The sequence below is a fragment of the Narcine bancroftii genome, chromosome 11 (genome assembly GCF_036971445.1).
Source record: "Narcine bancroftii isolate sNarBan1 chromosome 11, sNarBan1.hap1, whole genome shotgun sequence".
NCBI classification, from domain to species: Eukaryota; Metazoa; Chordata; class Chondrichthyes; order Torpediniformes; family Narcinidae; genus Narcine; species Narcine bancroftii.
The window spans coordinates 37,272,399-37,287,036 of NC_091479.1; the positions used below are offsets into that span (position 1 = coordinate 37,272,399).

At 46.6% G+C, this 14,638-nt stretch overlaps 1 protein-coding gene and 1 long non-coding RNA gene across 2 annotated transcripts in view; both read right to left on the reverse strand.

Annotated features, from left to right (window-relative positions):
- LOC138745254 (uncharacterized) overlaps window positions 1-1,830 on the reverse strand; it is a 41,086-nt gene extending 39,256 nt beyond the window's left edge. Inside the window, exon 1 of the long non-coding RNA XR_011346104.1 lies at window positions 1,772-1,830. This is a non-coding gene — a long non-coding RNA (uncharacterized lncRNA). The remainder of the gene's footprint in view (window positions 1-1,771) is intronic.
- A 2,671-nt stretch (window positions 1,831-4,501) lies between these two features.
- On the reverse strand, window positions 4,502-12,727 carry LOC138745727 (endogenous retrovirus group 3 member 1 Env polyprotein-like). The gene is made up of 2 exons (XM_069902997.1): window positions 12,105-12,727; window positions 4,502-7,045 (listed from the first exon to the last, which is right to left on the reverse strand). Exon 2 carries the CDS (start codon window positions 6,732-6,734, stop codon window positions 5,256-5,258), a length of 1,479 nt encoding a protein of 492 aa, XP_069759098.1. The 5' UTR covers window positions 6,735-7,045; window positions 12,105-12,727; the 3' UTR covers window positions 4,502-5,255.
- Window positions 12,728-14,638: the final 1,911 nt, after the last annotated feature.

Below are 14,638 nucleotides of genomic sequence, written 5' to 3' on the forward strand. Positions count from 1 at the left end.
TGTCCCGGTGCCATGGGTCAGGGAATTCCCCAGCTCGGTGAAGGTCTGGGACACTGCCACCGGCAAGGAGACTGGACCACTGCTCTCCCCACATCTCCACCATCTGGGGGTCCCAGGAGCAGCTCAGGTTCCAAGGCCTGTCAGTGGGGGAAGGGGGAGGTTCGGGAATTGGGGTGGGGTAGTTCTGAATGGTGATCGAGAGGATCGGTCCAGTGGGAGGACAGACATGACAGACATGAGGGCTGGGGCTTCAGGACAGATCCCGTGGGGAGGCAGGAGCTTTGGGGACCAGCCGGTGGGGGACAATGGCTTTGGAAATGGACCTGGTGGGGGTCAGGGGCTTTGGGGAGAGACCAGTGGGTTTGTGGGAGGACCTGTCGGGCAAAAGAATTAGTGACAGACCAAGTTGGGAATGGCATTGGGGATTGGCTCAGCAGGAGATGGGATGTTGATGAACCCGGCGGGGATGCGTTTGGGAATGGATCCGGTGGGGGATGTTATTGGGATGGATCAGGTGGGGGACGGTATTGGGGTTGGACCCAGTGGGGGACAAGATTGGGGATGGATCCAGCGGGGGGTGGGATTGGGGATGGACTCGGAGGGAGACGGGATTTTGGATGGACCCGGCGTGCACAGAATTGGGGATGGACGCGGCGTGCACAGAATTGGGGATGGACCCGGCGGGGGACGGTATTGGGGACAGATTCAGCGGGGGACAGTTTTGGGGTTGGACCCAGCAGGGGACGGGATTGTGGATGGACCCGGCAGGGGATGATATTGAGGATGGACCTGGCGGGGTCAGTTTTGGAGATAGACATGCTGGGGGATGGACCCGGCAGGGGACTGCCCATTGACTCCGTCTTCAATGCCTCACACCGGCCGGATGATCACCGTTCTCTTTGCCAGGTCTCACCCAAACTTTCTTACCCCAATTCCACCACCTACAAACCCTTGTCATGTCCCACCCACTCACACACAGGGTCAAGGGTAACTAGGAGGGGGAAGCTCCTGGCTGTGGGCACACAGCTCGTTGAAGGACAAGTGGGAGCAGGAGTCCTGGGGAAGAGGTGAAGGGCAGTGTGTACTGTAGCAGCTAGCTGAACTGGGCCACATTCTCCAGGATGGTGGGGGGAGAGAGAGAGAGAGAGAGGACTGGCTCAGATGGGATAGATATCTGTGTGCCAAGGGTCAGGGGATTCCCCAGCTTTGTGAAGGTATGGGACACTGTCAACGGGAATGAGATGGACCACTGCCCTCCCCACATCTCCACTGTCTGGGGGTCCTAGGAGCAGCTCAGATACCAAGGCCTGTGGGTGGGGGAAGGGGAAGGTTAAAGAATTTTGGTGGGGTAGTGTGATGGGGAATCGATTGGAGAGGGTCCCAGTGATGGAACTGGTCTGGTGGGAGGACAGACCTGATGTTGGGCCTTTGGATACAGGCGAATTGGCATGGGGGACGGCGACAGGGACTTTTGGCTGGGCATGTTGTGGGACAGGGGCTTGTTGAAAGCCCTGGTGGGAGACAGGAGCTCTGGAGACGGTCCAAGCAATGGGTGGAGCTTTGGGGATGGTCCCAGTGGGGAATAGGGGCTTTGTTGACAGGCCTGACAGTATTTTGGGGATGATCTCAGCAGGGGGAGGGGTTTGGGGACAGGCCTGGTGGGAGATGAGGGCTTTGGGGAAGGGCCAGGTGGGTGACAGGGGACAGTATTAGGGAAGGACCCAGAGGACAAAACCACACCAGGAGCTCTGGTTCACCTCGGGTCACTCACCTTGGCCCACGGACGTGCTTTGATCTGCGGGAAGCTGAATTCGTTGCAGTTTGGGTTCATCTCCCGGATCTGCTCCCTGGATGAGGTCCGCAACACCTGTTGGGACAGAAACCACCTTCACTACTGGCTCGGGGTGGGGGGAGCAGGAGGGTGACAAGGGGAGGGAATGCAGTGTATGTGTACCAGGTCATGGACATGGGATGAGCCCTAGAACTGAGGTGGTGGTGAAGGCTGAAACCTTAGGGGTATTTAAGAGGCTCTGAGTCACGTGGATGAAAGAAAAATGGAGGGTTATGAGGGAGGAAGGGGTTAGTTATTTTTATTTTGGTATGAATACATCGGTCGGCACAACATCGCGGGCTGAAGTGCTTGTACTGTGCTCTCATGTTCTATGTTAAACATGTCCTGTCAGTCTTTCAGCAAGCGGATATGTCGGGGAGGGACCGCTGCCGACTGGCACATTCCAGGCTGCAGGGGTACATGCTGAGGGATGCACGGAGGCTTGGCGTAGCCAACACGAAGGCACTATGGGGATGGATCATAATCCTTCCATAACCGTGCACTGAGTGGCTGAGACCAAGGGGAACTCCTCCAACAGCAGAGGGGGGCAGGAACCACACGGTATCAAAGTGGTGGCAATGAAGGTAAACAGAGATGTATACAGCAATGTGTAGTGAAGGGAATATCTGGATACAACAGGAGGAGGAGAAAAGACTTGGAATGGTCTTCCTCTTTGGAAATAATTTGTAAATAAAGTCAATTTTGCGGGGTTGGGGGGAGGGGAAGAGAAAAGCCCTACTCAGTCAACTTTGCTTCATGAGATACATTCTCCGATCCAGAAAATCTATTCTGCACCCGCTCCAGAGTACAAGATCAAATTTATTACCCTTGGATAGCACAAGTACGACCTGATAAAACAGCGTTCTTGGGATAAACATACGCAAACACACAACCAAGCCCTCACACAACAGACAAATGATACATGTGCAGCACGTCCAGAAAATTACTTGATATTATTGAATAAATAGCAGAGTCGAGGAGTATTTGTATGAGCAGCTCATCAATCGTTCCACGTTCTCCCTGCTTGGAGGAAGAGGCTGTTCCTGGGCTTGGAGGTACTGGCTCTGAAATTCCTGGATCTCTTTCCCGACGGGAATAGCTGGATGATGCTGTTGGCCGGGTGAAGGGTGCCTCGATGATTTTGTCAATGATCATAGTGGATCACATTGATATTTGGGGAGGTGGGGAGCAGGAGGGTGTCCCCAGTGTTGCTCTAGGCCACTTTACGTCCTGTGGATTGACCTCTGATTATTTTTTAAAAATATTATTTATAAATAAAATCCACAAAGAATTCACACAATTAATAATAACACAAATAAAATATAAATACACTTGTCATAGTTAAAAGAAAGAATAAAGAAATCCCCCCCCCCCATTAAACCACCCCATCTCCCCTCCATCCCCTTGCTAAAAGAAAAAGAAGAAAAATGAGGACAAGGGACCCCCAACAGGAGAACCAAGTACTTTAACGTTCCTTTTCAAAAACTGAGGCCTTAAGGAGAAAGGGAATGTTAGAGCCACCCTTTGTAAATATGGGGTCCATATTCTTCCACAATATATGGTTGAGGCGGCCTGCTCACCAGGACGAAAGCCAGTACACAAGATGGATGACGAACGCGGTGACTACACAGATCCTGCGGGAACCAATCATCTTCGTCCCAGGTGACATCCCGCACAGTGGGAAGCAATGAGCAATGGCGAGAACACCCACCAATCCGAGGCTGGCTTTGCCGTCTCGAAAGACCTGTCATCAGTAGCAGGAGAGTATATAAGCAGAGCTGCCAGTTCAACGAACCAGTCTTCGACTTCGACTTCACGGGTGTGTATCATTCATTCCACACATTATGGTGAGTGTGCTGGATATCGGTGCGAAGGAAGAGATTTTCACCATTGACCACCTCAAACCAGCACATCTGGACATTAGCAAATTCAGCCCCCACGACCCAGATATAGGCGACCGAAAGCAGTGAACAGCGCTGGTTCTAGGGAGGTGGGGCATCATGCTAACTGGGATGCCACCCAGTACACAAGATGGCCGACGAATGTGGCAACTGTTCAGAGTCCACGGGGACCAACAACTTTCATACCAGGGGACAACGCGCACGGCAGGAATCAACAAAGAAGGGAACACCGAACAATTGGAGGCCGGCATGGATGTGACATCACTCCAGTCGACAGCAGCAGGGAGAGAATAGAAGCAGAGCTGCGAGTCTTTGACTTTGATTTTTTGGGCGTGTGTCCGCCTTTCCACCCATCACAGTAGCGCGCACGCTCCAATTTCACATTGAATGGTCTTGCTCATCTTACATCGGGAGTCACGTGTACAGTTTCCTTACCTGAAGCATGAGAATTGCACAAAGATCGTAAGATTTGTTTCTGGGGTGTTTTAAGCAGGCGATAGAAGGAAAGTTTGAATGTGGATCTCTTGGTCGTTGGTAAAAAGGAAGATGACCTTACAACATTGTGAGAGGACACAGCAGCACGGATCGAGAGAGGATAATGCAAAGGAGCCGAACACCAAGTGTCACAAGTTCCCAATAACCGATCAGCTGCTTAGACTTTAAGAAATGTCTTCAATGAAAATGTAATATCCTTGGAATTCTTTCCGCTTTTGAAGGTGCATTTGAAATTGGGATCCATGTGTCAGAAATAAAACTTCTCACACATTAGTCTCTTTAAAACTGATGACACGACAAGCTTTATTTACAAGTCTGCAGAGTTGGACTCAACTGGCTTCTCACCAGTTAAGGCCCGATACATACAGTGCATTGATTTTTATACCCTTGTTGTTTGCCCTTCCCCTTCTTATTAATACTGTTTTAATTGGTTAGTATTGCAAAAGCATTCTAAGTACAACTGCATTTTTAATTATCACGTTCGTTACGTACGCTGCGAACTCTACATACACTAAATTCTGTTTCACACCCTTCTTATCAATCTTTTGTCTCCTGCATGTCTCTCACTATGACCATGAAAAGATATGTTTAAAAAAACATATCCAGCTGAACTTTTTGTCCTTGGCTGCTAGTAAGCTCCCTGTCCGTTCTGGCTTCCCTTTTTATGATTAATCATCACATTTTAACTTAAGCCATTTTAACCTAAATTCTCTATCTCTAACAATCCACCCCTTTCTCTCTTTAAAATGTGTGTATTATATATATATATGAATGGGGATTTTAACTCGGGGAAGAGAAACGTCTCATGATAAATTAATTTCGTGCTGAAGTAAAATTCTAACGGGGTCTCCCAGTTCCCCTGGTTGCATAGCCTGTTGGACCATGGAAATCACCAGGCTGCGTAGACAGGGAATAATACAGGGCAAAACAAGTAGGAGGAATAAAATACCTCCGATGACCCACAATAAGGTACGCCACCAGGTTCCTCCAAACCATTTGTCTATCTAATTTAATTTTGCAAAAGGATGTCAGGTTTGAACCGGTACATGGGACAAAGTACGAATATTATCAGCGATTTTTCGAATGGCTTGGCCATTATCATCAATCTGTAAGCAGCAGTTAGTCAAATTAAGCTTTCCACATACACCTCCTTCCGTGGCTAGGAGATAGTCTAGGGCTAGACGGTTCTGATATATAGCAGAGCGCATTTGACCTTGCTGGGATGCAAGTAATTGCAGGGCTATAGCTGTTTGATTTGTAACAATTTCAAGGACTGCTTGCAAGCGAATAATGCGATTTAACATATAAATAGGAGTACGATAACCCCAGGATCCATCTTGAGCCCATGTAGCGGGACCATAATATTGAATTATGCGTTCTGGAGGCCAATCATCTCCCCATTGTCCCAAATGTACCGTGCTAGAGTGGGGCTGACGGTGTAATGTATCAAAAATCTTCACTCCTAATTTATGACCGTGATCGTGGGGTAGAACGAAAAATTCTGGGCGGATTATTCCTAGGAAACAAGTTCCACTCCACTGTAAGGGGAGACGAGTATAAGCTTTATTACCACATACCCAGAATAATCCATTTGGGGATACTCCATATCCCCGTTCCCAAACTCTTTTAAGAGTGGGGTTTGATGGGTATGGTCCTGTGATGGTGGAACTGGTACAATTCCAAAGCTGAATATTGCTATTAGACAGGGGTAGGCAATTAGTTTTAAAAACAGTGGATAAGAACCAAGTCAGGGGTTTAGGAAACCAAGTGAAAATACCAGGCGAAATGCGAATCCATACAGCCTTGCAGGGACTTTTTCCTACTGGGTATTTGCCGGTTCGTGAGAGACAATAAAAACCAGAGGGGACGTTAGAGAGAGACCAAGTTTCTCTTGATCTCGTTCGGTTAGTTGTCCATATTCGGGAAATCATGGTCAATGAATTGAGGGACTCCCCCCACCAAGGCCATTGCTCTGACATCCGTGGACCCCCGCAGACCCAACAATTGGTTACATTAAAAGTTCCTGCAATTTTAGTTGCCAGATCTACAAAAAGGTTATCTCCCCCAACTGCATGACCGAAACTTTCATGGTTATTTGGATGGACTCGAACTAAGTCCGGCTGTCTTAAAGGGGCAGGCACTTTCGAGTGTGGAGTGGAACTTTTCATTGGAATAGTACGCTGGTGTATGCAAAACCAGAGTCCATCAGGGCATGGTGGGCCTGAGTCACCCTTCCAACCGTTAAGAGGGAAAGGAGTGGTATTAGGAATCTGTATATAATGACCCATATTATTTCCTTCTTTTTCCACACAAGGGGTATATGGATGTTGGGTGGTATTTTCTGCCCAGCATTTCTCAGGAACTGAGGTATGGGAAATAAAATTACCCTCCTTTCTTCCCCAAATGTGGTCCTGAAACAGGACCACTGTGTCTCTGCATTTCTTACATTTCACACCTGATAAAGACATAGGCAAACTAAGAAAAATCAAAGAACATAACAATAACATTGTGAATCAAGTCTTTCTGCAAAATCGCAAGGTAAGAGGTTTTTCTCCAGGAACACAAGTCCAATCTGAGTTCGTATCAGGGTCCTGAGGCGCCTCTACAGGTCCCTTAAATCTGGATGCGTGCGTCCACCCCTTCTCTCTTGTTCGTGCTGCAGCCTCTGTAGTTACGAGAACTTGGTATGGACCTTCCCACTGGGGCTGGAGTTTTTCAGTTTTCCAGGTCTTGATGAGAATCCAATCTCCTGGTTCCACTTTGTGTAAAGAAAAGTCTAGAGGCGGTGTTTGTGCCAATAGTCCTCTCTTTCGTAAATCTGTAAGAGAGCGTGACAGTGCCTGTAAATAGTTCCTAACAAATATATCCCCTTCCCCCAAGGTGGGACACCCCTCAACTGTACTCCAGAAGGGAAGCCCAAACATCATTTCATAAGGGGACAATCCTACATCTTTTCGTGGGGCAGTACGAATTCTCAATAAAGCCAGGGGCAGACACTTTATCCAAAGCATTTTAGTTTCCACCATTAATTTTGTCAATTGCATTTTTAGGGTTCCATTCATACATTCAACACTCCCTGAGCTTTGTGGATGCCAAGGGGTATGCAATTTCCAAGAGACCTGTAATGCATTACAAATCAATTGCTGGATTTTTGAAGAAAAATGTGGACCCCTGTCTGAGTCTATAGAATCCATTATACCATATCTGGGGATTATCTGCTCTAGGAGGAGGTGAGCTACTGTAGAGGCTGTAGCATTTACTGTTGGGAAGGCTTCCACCCATCGGGTAAAGTGATCTATTATCACCAACAGATACTTCCATCTTTGGACTTGAGGTAACTCTGTGAAGTCGATCTGGATACGTTGAAAAGGGCGTATGGCTAATGGTTGACCTCCCATGGTCCCTGTCCTCATTACCTTCTTATTAATTTTTGTGCATAGGTGACAGTTCTGCACCTCCTGTTGGGCCAAGGTGTAGATTCCCTTACACACATATTCTCGAAGCACTGTGTCACATAAGGCTTAGGTGCCCCAGTGGCTCTGATGATGCAGGTGTTTTAAAATATTGCGAGTTATTTCTTTATTTAGAACCATTCTTCCATCTGGTGTCTTCCATGTTCCATCAGGCAGTTGGCTTGCGCCCAGCTGAGCCATGTCCTTTTCTTCCTTAGCAGTGAAAATGGGAGCCTTCTTTATGCCTTGCCTTATTGGGATTAAGGTCAGCAAACGGACTTCTCGTTGCATGGCTGCCCTTTTGGCTTCTTCATCAGCCAGTCTGTTTCCAATTGCTGTCGGGGTATCTCCCCTCTGATGACCTGGTATGTAGACCACTGCTATTTCCTGGGGTAATGTCAAGGCTTCTAAAGTTAGAGTAATCATCTGTTCGTGTGCCAATTCCTTTCCTCTTGATGTAATTAGACCACGCTCCTTCCAGATCTTACCAAAGGTATGCACTACCCCGTATGCGTATTTGGAATCAGTGTAAATCGTTCCAGTTTTCACTGCCAGTATTCTGAGGGCTCTCTGCAAGGCATATAGTTCACAGGACTGTGCTGACCAGCTTCCGGGTAGTCTCGTGGATTCTACTACTTTCCAAGTATTTCCTTCTATTATAGCATACCCACTTCTTCTCATTCCGTCAACACATCTGGCGGAGCCGTCAATGTAGAATTCATATCCTTCTCCCAGCGGAGTATCGCAAAGGTCTTCTCGGGTCTTGGTCTGAAGATCTGTCAACTCGACACAGTCGTGCTCCACCTCTCTCTCTGTTTCACTGCCGTATAAAAACTGAGCTGGGTTGCAGCTATTAATCTTTGCAAACTGTAGATCTTCTCCGACCATTAAAATGGTTTCATACTTTAATATGCGAGAATCAGTCAGCCATCGATGGGCAGTTTGTGTTAATAAAACACTCACAGAATGGGAGGTGTACACAGTCATCTTTCCTCCAAAAGTAAGTTTACGTGCTTCCTCTACCAACAGAGCAGCAGCCGCTACTCCGTGGATACACGTCGGCCATCCGCGAGACACTGGGTCCATCATTTTGGAAAGGAAAGCCACTGGGTGTCACTGACCGCCTTTTTCCTGTGTTAAAACTCCCACAGCTGTTCCTTGGTTATGAGTGACAAATAGCTGGAAGGGCTGTTTTAAAGAGGGCAGAGTGAGTACTGGGGCTCGTGTCAGGCGATGCTTCAAGTCCTCGAACCATCCCTCCTCCTCCTGGGTCCATTTCAATGGATATTCATTTTCATTTGTCAGTTTTTCATACATAAACTTCACCAAAGCTGAGTAGTCCTCTATCCATAACCTACAGTAACCTAAGAGTCCCAGGAATTGTCTTATTTCCTTCTTATTACGGGGTAAAGGCATTCTAGTGATTCCCGCAATCCGTTCAGGGGTAATCCGTTTCTGTCCTTTACTTATCTGGTGTCCCAGATATATCACAGTTCTCTCAACAAACTGTAACTTGTTCCTGGACACCCGTAGACCCTTTTTCCCCAGATAATTCAAGAGTCTAATTGTATCTCCCCTCATTTCTTGTTCCTTGGGTCCTGATAATAGTAAATCGTCCACATACTGCATTAGTTGGGAATCATCAGATTGTGGATAGTCCACCAGGATTTGTTCTAGCATTTGTCCAAACAGGTTTGGAGATTCAGTGAATCCTTGGGGCAATACAGTCCACCGAAACTGTCTCCGTCTACCTGTCCATGGATTTTCCCATTCAAACGCAAACATATCTCTACTTTCCTCTTCTAATGGACACGTCCAGAAGGCATCCTTCAAGTCGATAACACTAAACCACTCATGGTCTGGGGGAATCCGACTCATAATAGTATAGGGATTAGGCACCACTGGGTGGCGGGTCTGAACAATAGCATTCAAACTTCTTAGATCCTGAACTAAGCGATAGGATCCATCTGACTTTTTCACTGGGAGTATAGGGGTGTTATAAGGTGACATGCATTCTTCTAATAGTCCGTCTCGTATTAAAGTCTCAATTACCGGCTGTAGCCCTTTTCTCCCTTCCAAAGAAATAGGATACTGACGTTTCCTTACCGGCTGATGACCTGGTATTAATGTGACATGTAAAGGTGGGATGTCCAGACCTCCTCGATTTCCCTCCTTATACCAGACTCTCTCGTCAATCTGCCGTTCATCCTCTTCCTTTAAAGCGCAGAGGTGGACTCGCACTTCTCCGTCCACAGGGAGAGCACCCAAACCTAGGAGAGCCTGTAAGTCCCTTCCTAGGAGGTTAAATCCAGCCGACGGTAATAACAAGAGGTCTTGTACCCCTTCTCTTTCTTCCAGTTTCACTGTTACTTGGGGAATTATTGATACCATTCTGGGAGCCCCTTCTATCCCAGAAATTGTCAAATTACTTTTTACAGGCTCAGTTCCGATTGGCACAGTTATTACACTACTTTGTTCCGCTCCTGTGTCCACCATAAAAACCACCTCTTCTCCCTTGGGACCAATTTTTAGTTTTACCAGGGGTTCCCTCTTATATTTGGTCCCTAACATTTGGAACCCCTGACACCCCTAATCTTCTTCCATAAGTTCGAGGGCACGCAATTCCCTCTTGTATCGGGGGCATTCCCTCTTAAAGTGTCCTTCCTCATTGCAGTAATAGCACTTAACGAACCTCCGGGGTCTTCCCTCTCTTGGATATCTTGGGTTGTTTAGAGGAAGGTTTTGTTTTCTTTCCCCTCTGGATTCAGCATTCATCTGTCGGATAGTCTGTACCATAACCTTTGTCGCCCTCTTTTGATCTTCTTCTTCTCTCTGCACATATACTTTTTGCGCCTTTTTTAACAGGTCACTTAGGGGTTTTTCGCTCCAGTCCTCCTCCTTTTCTAGTTTCTTTCTAATGTCCTGCCATGATTTGGAAACAAATTCAATTCGAATAAGCTGTTCACCCATTGGTGTACTAGGGTCCACGCCCGCATACTGTTGGACATTCTTTCTCACCCTCTCCAAAAAATCAGTAGGGGACTCGTCTTTCCCCTGGTGGTTCCCAAATGCCTTGGTGAAATTGTGACCCTTTGGCACAGCCTCCCGTATCCCTTTAATTGTCCACTCTCTATATTGTCTCATACTTGCCAATCCCTCGGGTGTTCGTTTGTCCCACCTGGGTTCATTTAAGGGATATTTTTGTTCATGGAGTCTGGGGTCCCCAGGTTGTTCATATTCCCACATGAGGAGGGCAGCCCGTCAAATCATCTGCCTCTCCTGGGGTGAGAATAATGTTCCCATTATTGCCTGCATCTCTTCCCACGTATATGTGTTTGGTCCCAGGAATTGGTCGAGCTGTTCGGCCAGTCCTATAGGATCTTCCAATAACTTTTTCATTTCTTTCTTAAATCCCCGCACCTCTGTACTAGTTAGGGGAACATTCACATATCCCGTTCCCCCTCCCGGTCCTCCCATAGGAACTTCCGTCAGGGGATTTAGGCTTATTGAAAACTTTGATGGTCCTGGACCAGTCTGGGATCTTGTCCAGGGTCGGTTTACCGGTGGAAGTTTAGGGTCCGACTCCCTTAATTAATTCTTTTTTTCCCGGCCCCTTTCGGGGCAATCAGATTCATCACCTTTCCCCTCCGGTAATGAGCTTTCCTCGGGCGCAGTAGGCACCGGGGGAATATAAGGAGGGGGAAGGTTGTCCAGAGGTTCCCACTTCTTTTCTCCCGCAACCCTCAATTTAAAACATTTTGTTAAGGATCCTGGCCAGGGAACCCAACAAAATGCATACGCTGACTCTTCTTGATTCACCTTTGGTCTCGAATTTACATATATGTTTAATGCTTGTCTAACCCAATCCTCATCAGATCCAAATTTCGGCCACCAGACCGAGGAACCTTTAATAGGTTGTTTCGACCAAAGGAGACAATATTGGACCATCTTTTTCTTGTTTTTGTCTCGATATCTTTTACTATCCCAATTTTCAAACATTCTCCCCAAAGGGATGTCAAGGGGAACTCCCAGGAATTGTCCTGAATTTTCAGACGAGCCCTTAGATTTTGATCCTCCCATTTTCCCACCTAGATCCATTTATCGTTGCTGAGGACCCTCTCATTCTGGACCCTACTCCCTTCTTCTCAGATGCCTCGTCAGAGGTACTGTCCCTCCTTCGGTTACCGCTGAGGTTTCCCTGCGGTCGACCCCTCTCTTCTCGGCACTTCGTCGGAGGTGCTGTCCCTCCTTCGGTTACCGCCGAGGTTTCCCTGGGGTCTATCCTAGAGTCCCACGACAGGGTCCTCACGCCACAACAAAAGCTCTATACCTTATCTATTACGTTAGGTTTTTTTTATCCTAACAGGTGTATCCCGTTAAACCTGTTACCCAATCCCCACACCACAATCGTAAGTCGTCACTTACCGGTGTCTTCTCGGGGATTGAACCGTCACCCTTCTCCTCTCCGTCTTGTCGTGTCACCTTGTCCGGATACCACTCGCTCAAGCCGCCCGAAGCGACGAGCAAGGGACTAGGAGCCGCTGAACTCAGCGGGGTGCACCACCTCCGATGTCCCTCTTCTCGCCTCCCCTCACGGCTGGAGTGTAGATCCCGGACGAGTCCCCATTTGTCAGAAATAAAACTTCTCACACATGAGTCTCTTTAAAACTGATGACACGACAAGCTTTATTTACAAGTCTGCAGAGTTGGACTCAACTGGCTTCTCACCAGTTAAGCCCCGATACATACAGTGCATTGATTTTTATACCCTTGTTGTTTGCCCTTCCCCTACTTATTAATACTGTTTTAATTGGTTAGTATTGCAAAAGCATTCTAAGTATAACTGCATTTTTAATTATCACGTTCGTTACGTACGCTGCGAACTCTACATACACTAAATTCTGTTTCTCACCCTTCTTATCAATCTTTTGTCTCCTGCATGTCTCTCACTATGACCATGGAAAGATATGTTTAAAAAAACATATCCAGCTGAACCTTTTGTCCTTGGCTGCTAGTAAGCTCCCTGTCCGTTCTGGCTTCCCTTTTTATGATTAATCATCACATTTTAACTTAAGCCATTTTAACCTAAATTCTCTATATATAACACATGGGAATCCACCTTCAGTGAACTCTGTACCATAACTCCAAGAATCCTCTGTTCCTCTTCATTCCTCAACCCCCTCCCCTCGACCCCCTCACCTCAACTGCATATGTTCTATTTATATTATTTTTTCTGGAATGCAGCACCTCACACTTGTCAACATTAAATTCCATCTGCCATCTTTTCCAAACAAACCAAATCCTGTAATCTAAGAAAATCTACCTCACTATCCACCAAACCCCCTATTTTTGTATCATCTGCATATTTGTTTACCCAGTTCACCACACCCTACTCTAAATCATTAATTTTAAGGGACCAAGCATCGATCCCTGAGGCACTCCACTTGTCACAGGCTTCCAACATGACATACAGTTGTCCACCATGACTCTCTGCTGTCTATCTCCCAGCCACCTCTGAACCCATCTCAATATCTATTAATCCCTAGTGACTGAACCTTCCTAAATAACCTGACATGCAGAACCTTATCAAAAGCCTTACTAAAATTCAAATAGATCTCTTTTCTTGTCAACTCTTCAAAAAAATCAACAAGTTTCGTCAAACATGACTTTCCCTTCACTAACCCATGCTGGGTGCCCCCAATCAATCCCTGCCTATCCAGATATTTGTACATAGTATCTTGAAGTATACCATCCATAAACTTCTCCACTCGGAAGTCAAACTTACTGGCCGATAATTACTTGGCCTACACCTACTGCCTTTTTTGACCAACAGAACTATATTTGCAACCCTCCAATCCCACGGCACCACACCCTCCTCCAGTGATCTTTGAAAAATTGCTGTCAGTGCCCCCGCTATTTGTTCCCTGACCTCCCTTAAAGTCCTGGGAAAAATCCCATCAGGACCAGGAGACTTATCCACTTGAATTGACCCAAGAAGCTCTAAACCTCTCACTTTACTAATCCTTATCCTTTCCATAACTAACCCCTTTGCCTCTCTTATCTTGTATAGCCCAATGTCTTTTTCCCTCGTGAATACAGACGAGAAAAAAATGTTCAATATTTCTCCCATCTCATACGGTTCCTGACATAGTTCACCGGTCCCATCATCCAGTCGACCTATTCTATGTTTAACCCTCCTTTTACTGTTCCTATATCTGAACAAACCCTGAGGATTCACCTTCGCCTTATTATCTATGGACACCTCATCCCTTCTTTTTGTCTTTCTAATTTCCCTCTTCAATTTCTTAAGAGTATGTCAAAATGATCACTGGATCCAAAGTTCTCCCTAACGCTCACCTCTGTCACCTTCCCCACTGCATTCCCAAACAACAGATCGAACACTGCTCCCACTCTAATTGACGTCTCAACATATTGCTGCAAAAACCAATCCTGAACACAATGCATAAATACTAAGCCATCCTGCCCTTTTACTGACTGCATTTCCCAATCGATGTTTGGAAAATTGAAAACCCCAACCAACACCAACCTATTTCACCTGCATATCCCACCTATTTCCTTGCACATTTGCTCTCCTAGTTCCCTTTCCCCATTTGGAGGCCTATAATATACCCCATAATAGTAACCTCACCCTTCTTATTTTTCAGCTCTACCCACACTGACTCTCTTGACGAGCCCTCCAGTCTATCTTGCCTCAGCATTGCTATAATATCCTCCCTGACATTTAATGCCACACCTCCCCCTCTTAATCCACCAACTCTGTCACATCTAAAGCAGTGAAATCCTGGAACATTCAACTGCCAGTCACAACCTTCTTTCAACCATGTCTCGCTAATGGCCACACATCATAATGCCACATGTCAATCCACACCTTTAGCTCATCCAGCTTTCTTACTACGCTCCTCGCGTTAAAATAAATACAACTCAGGGATCTCCTACAT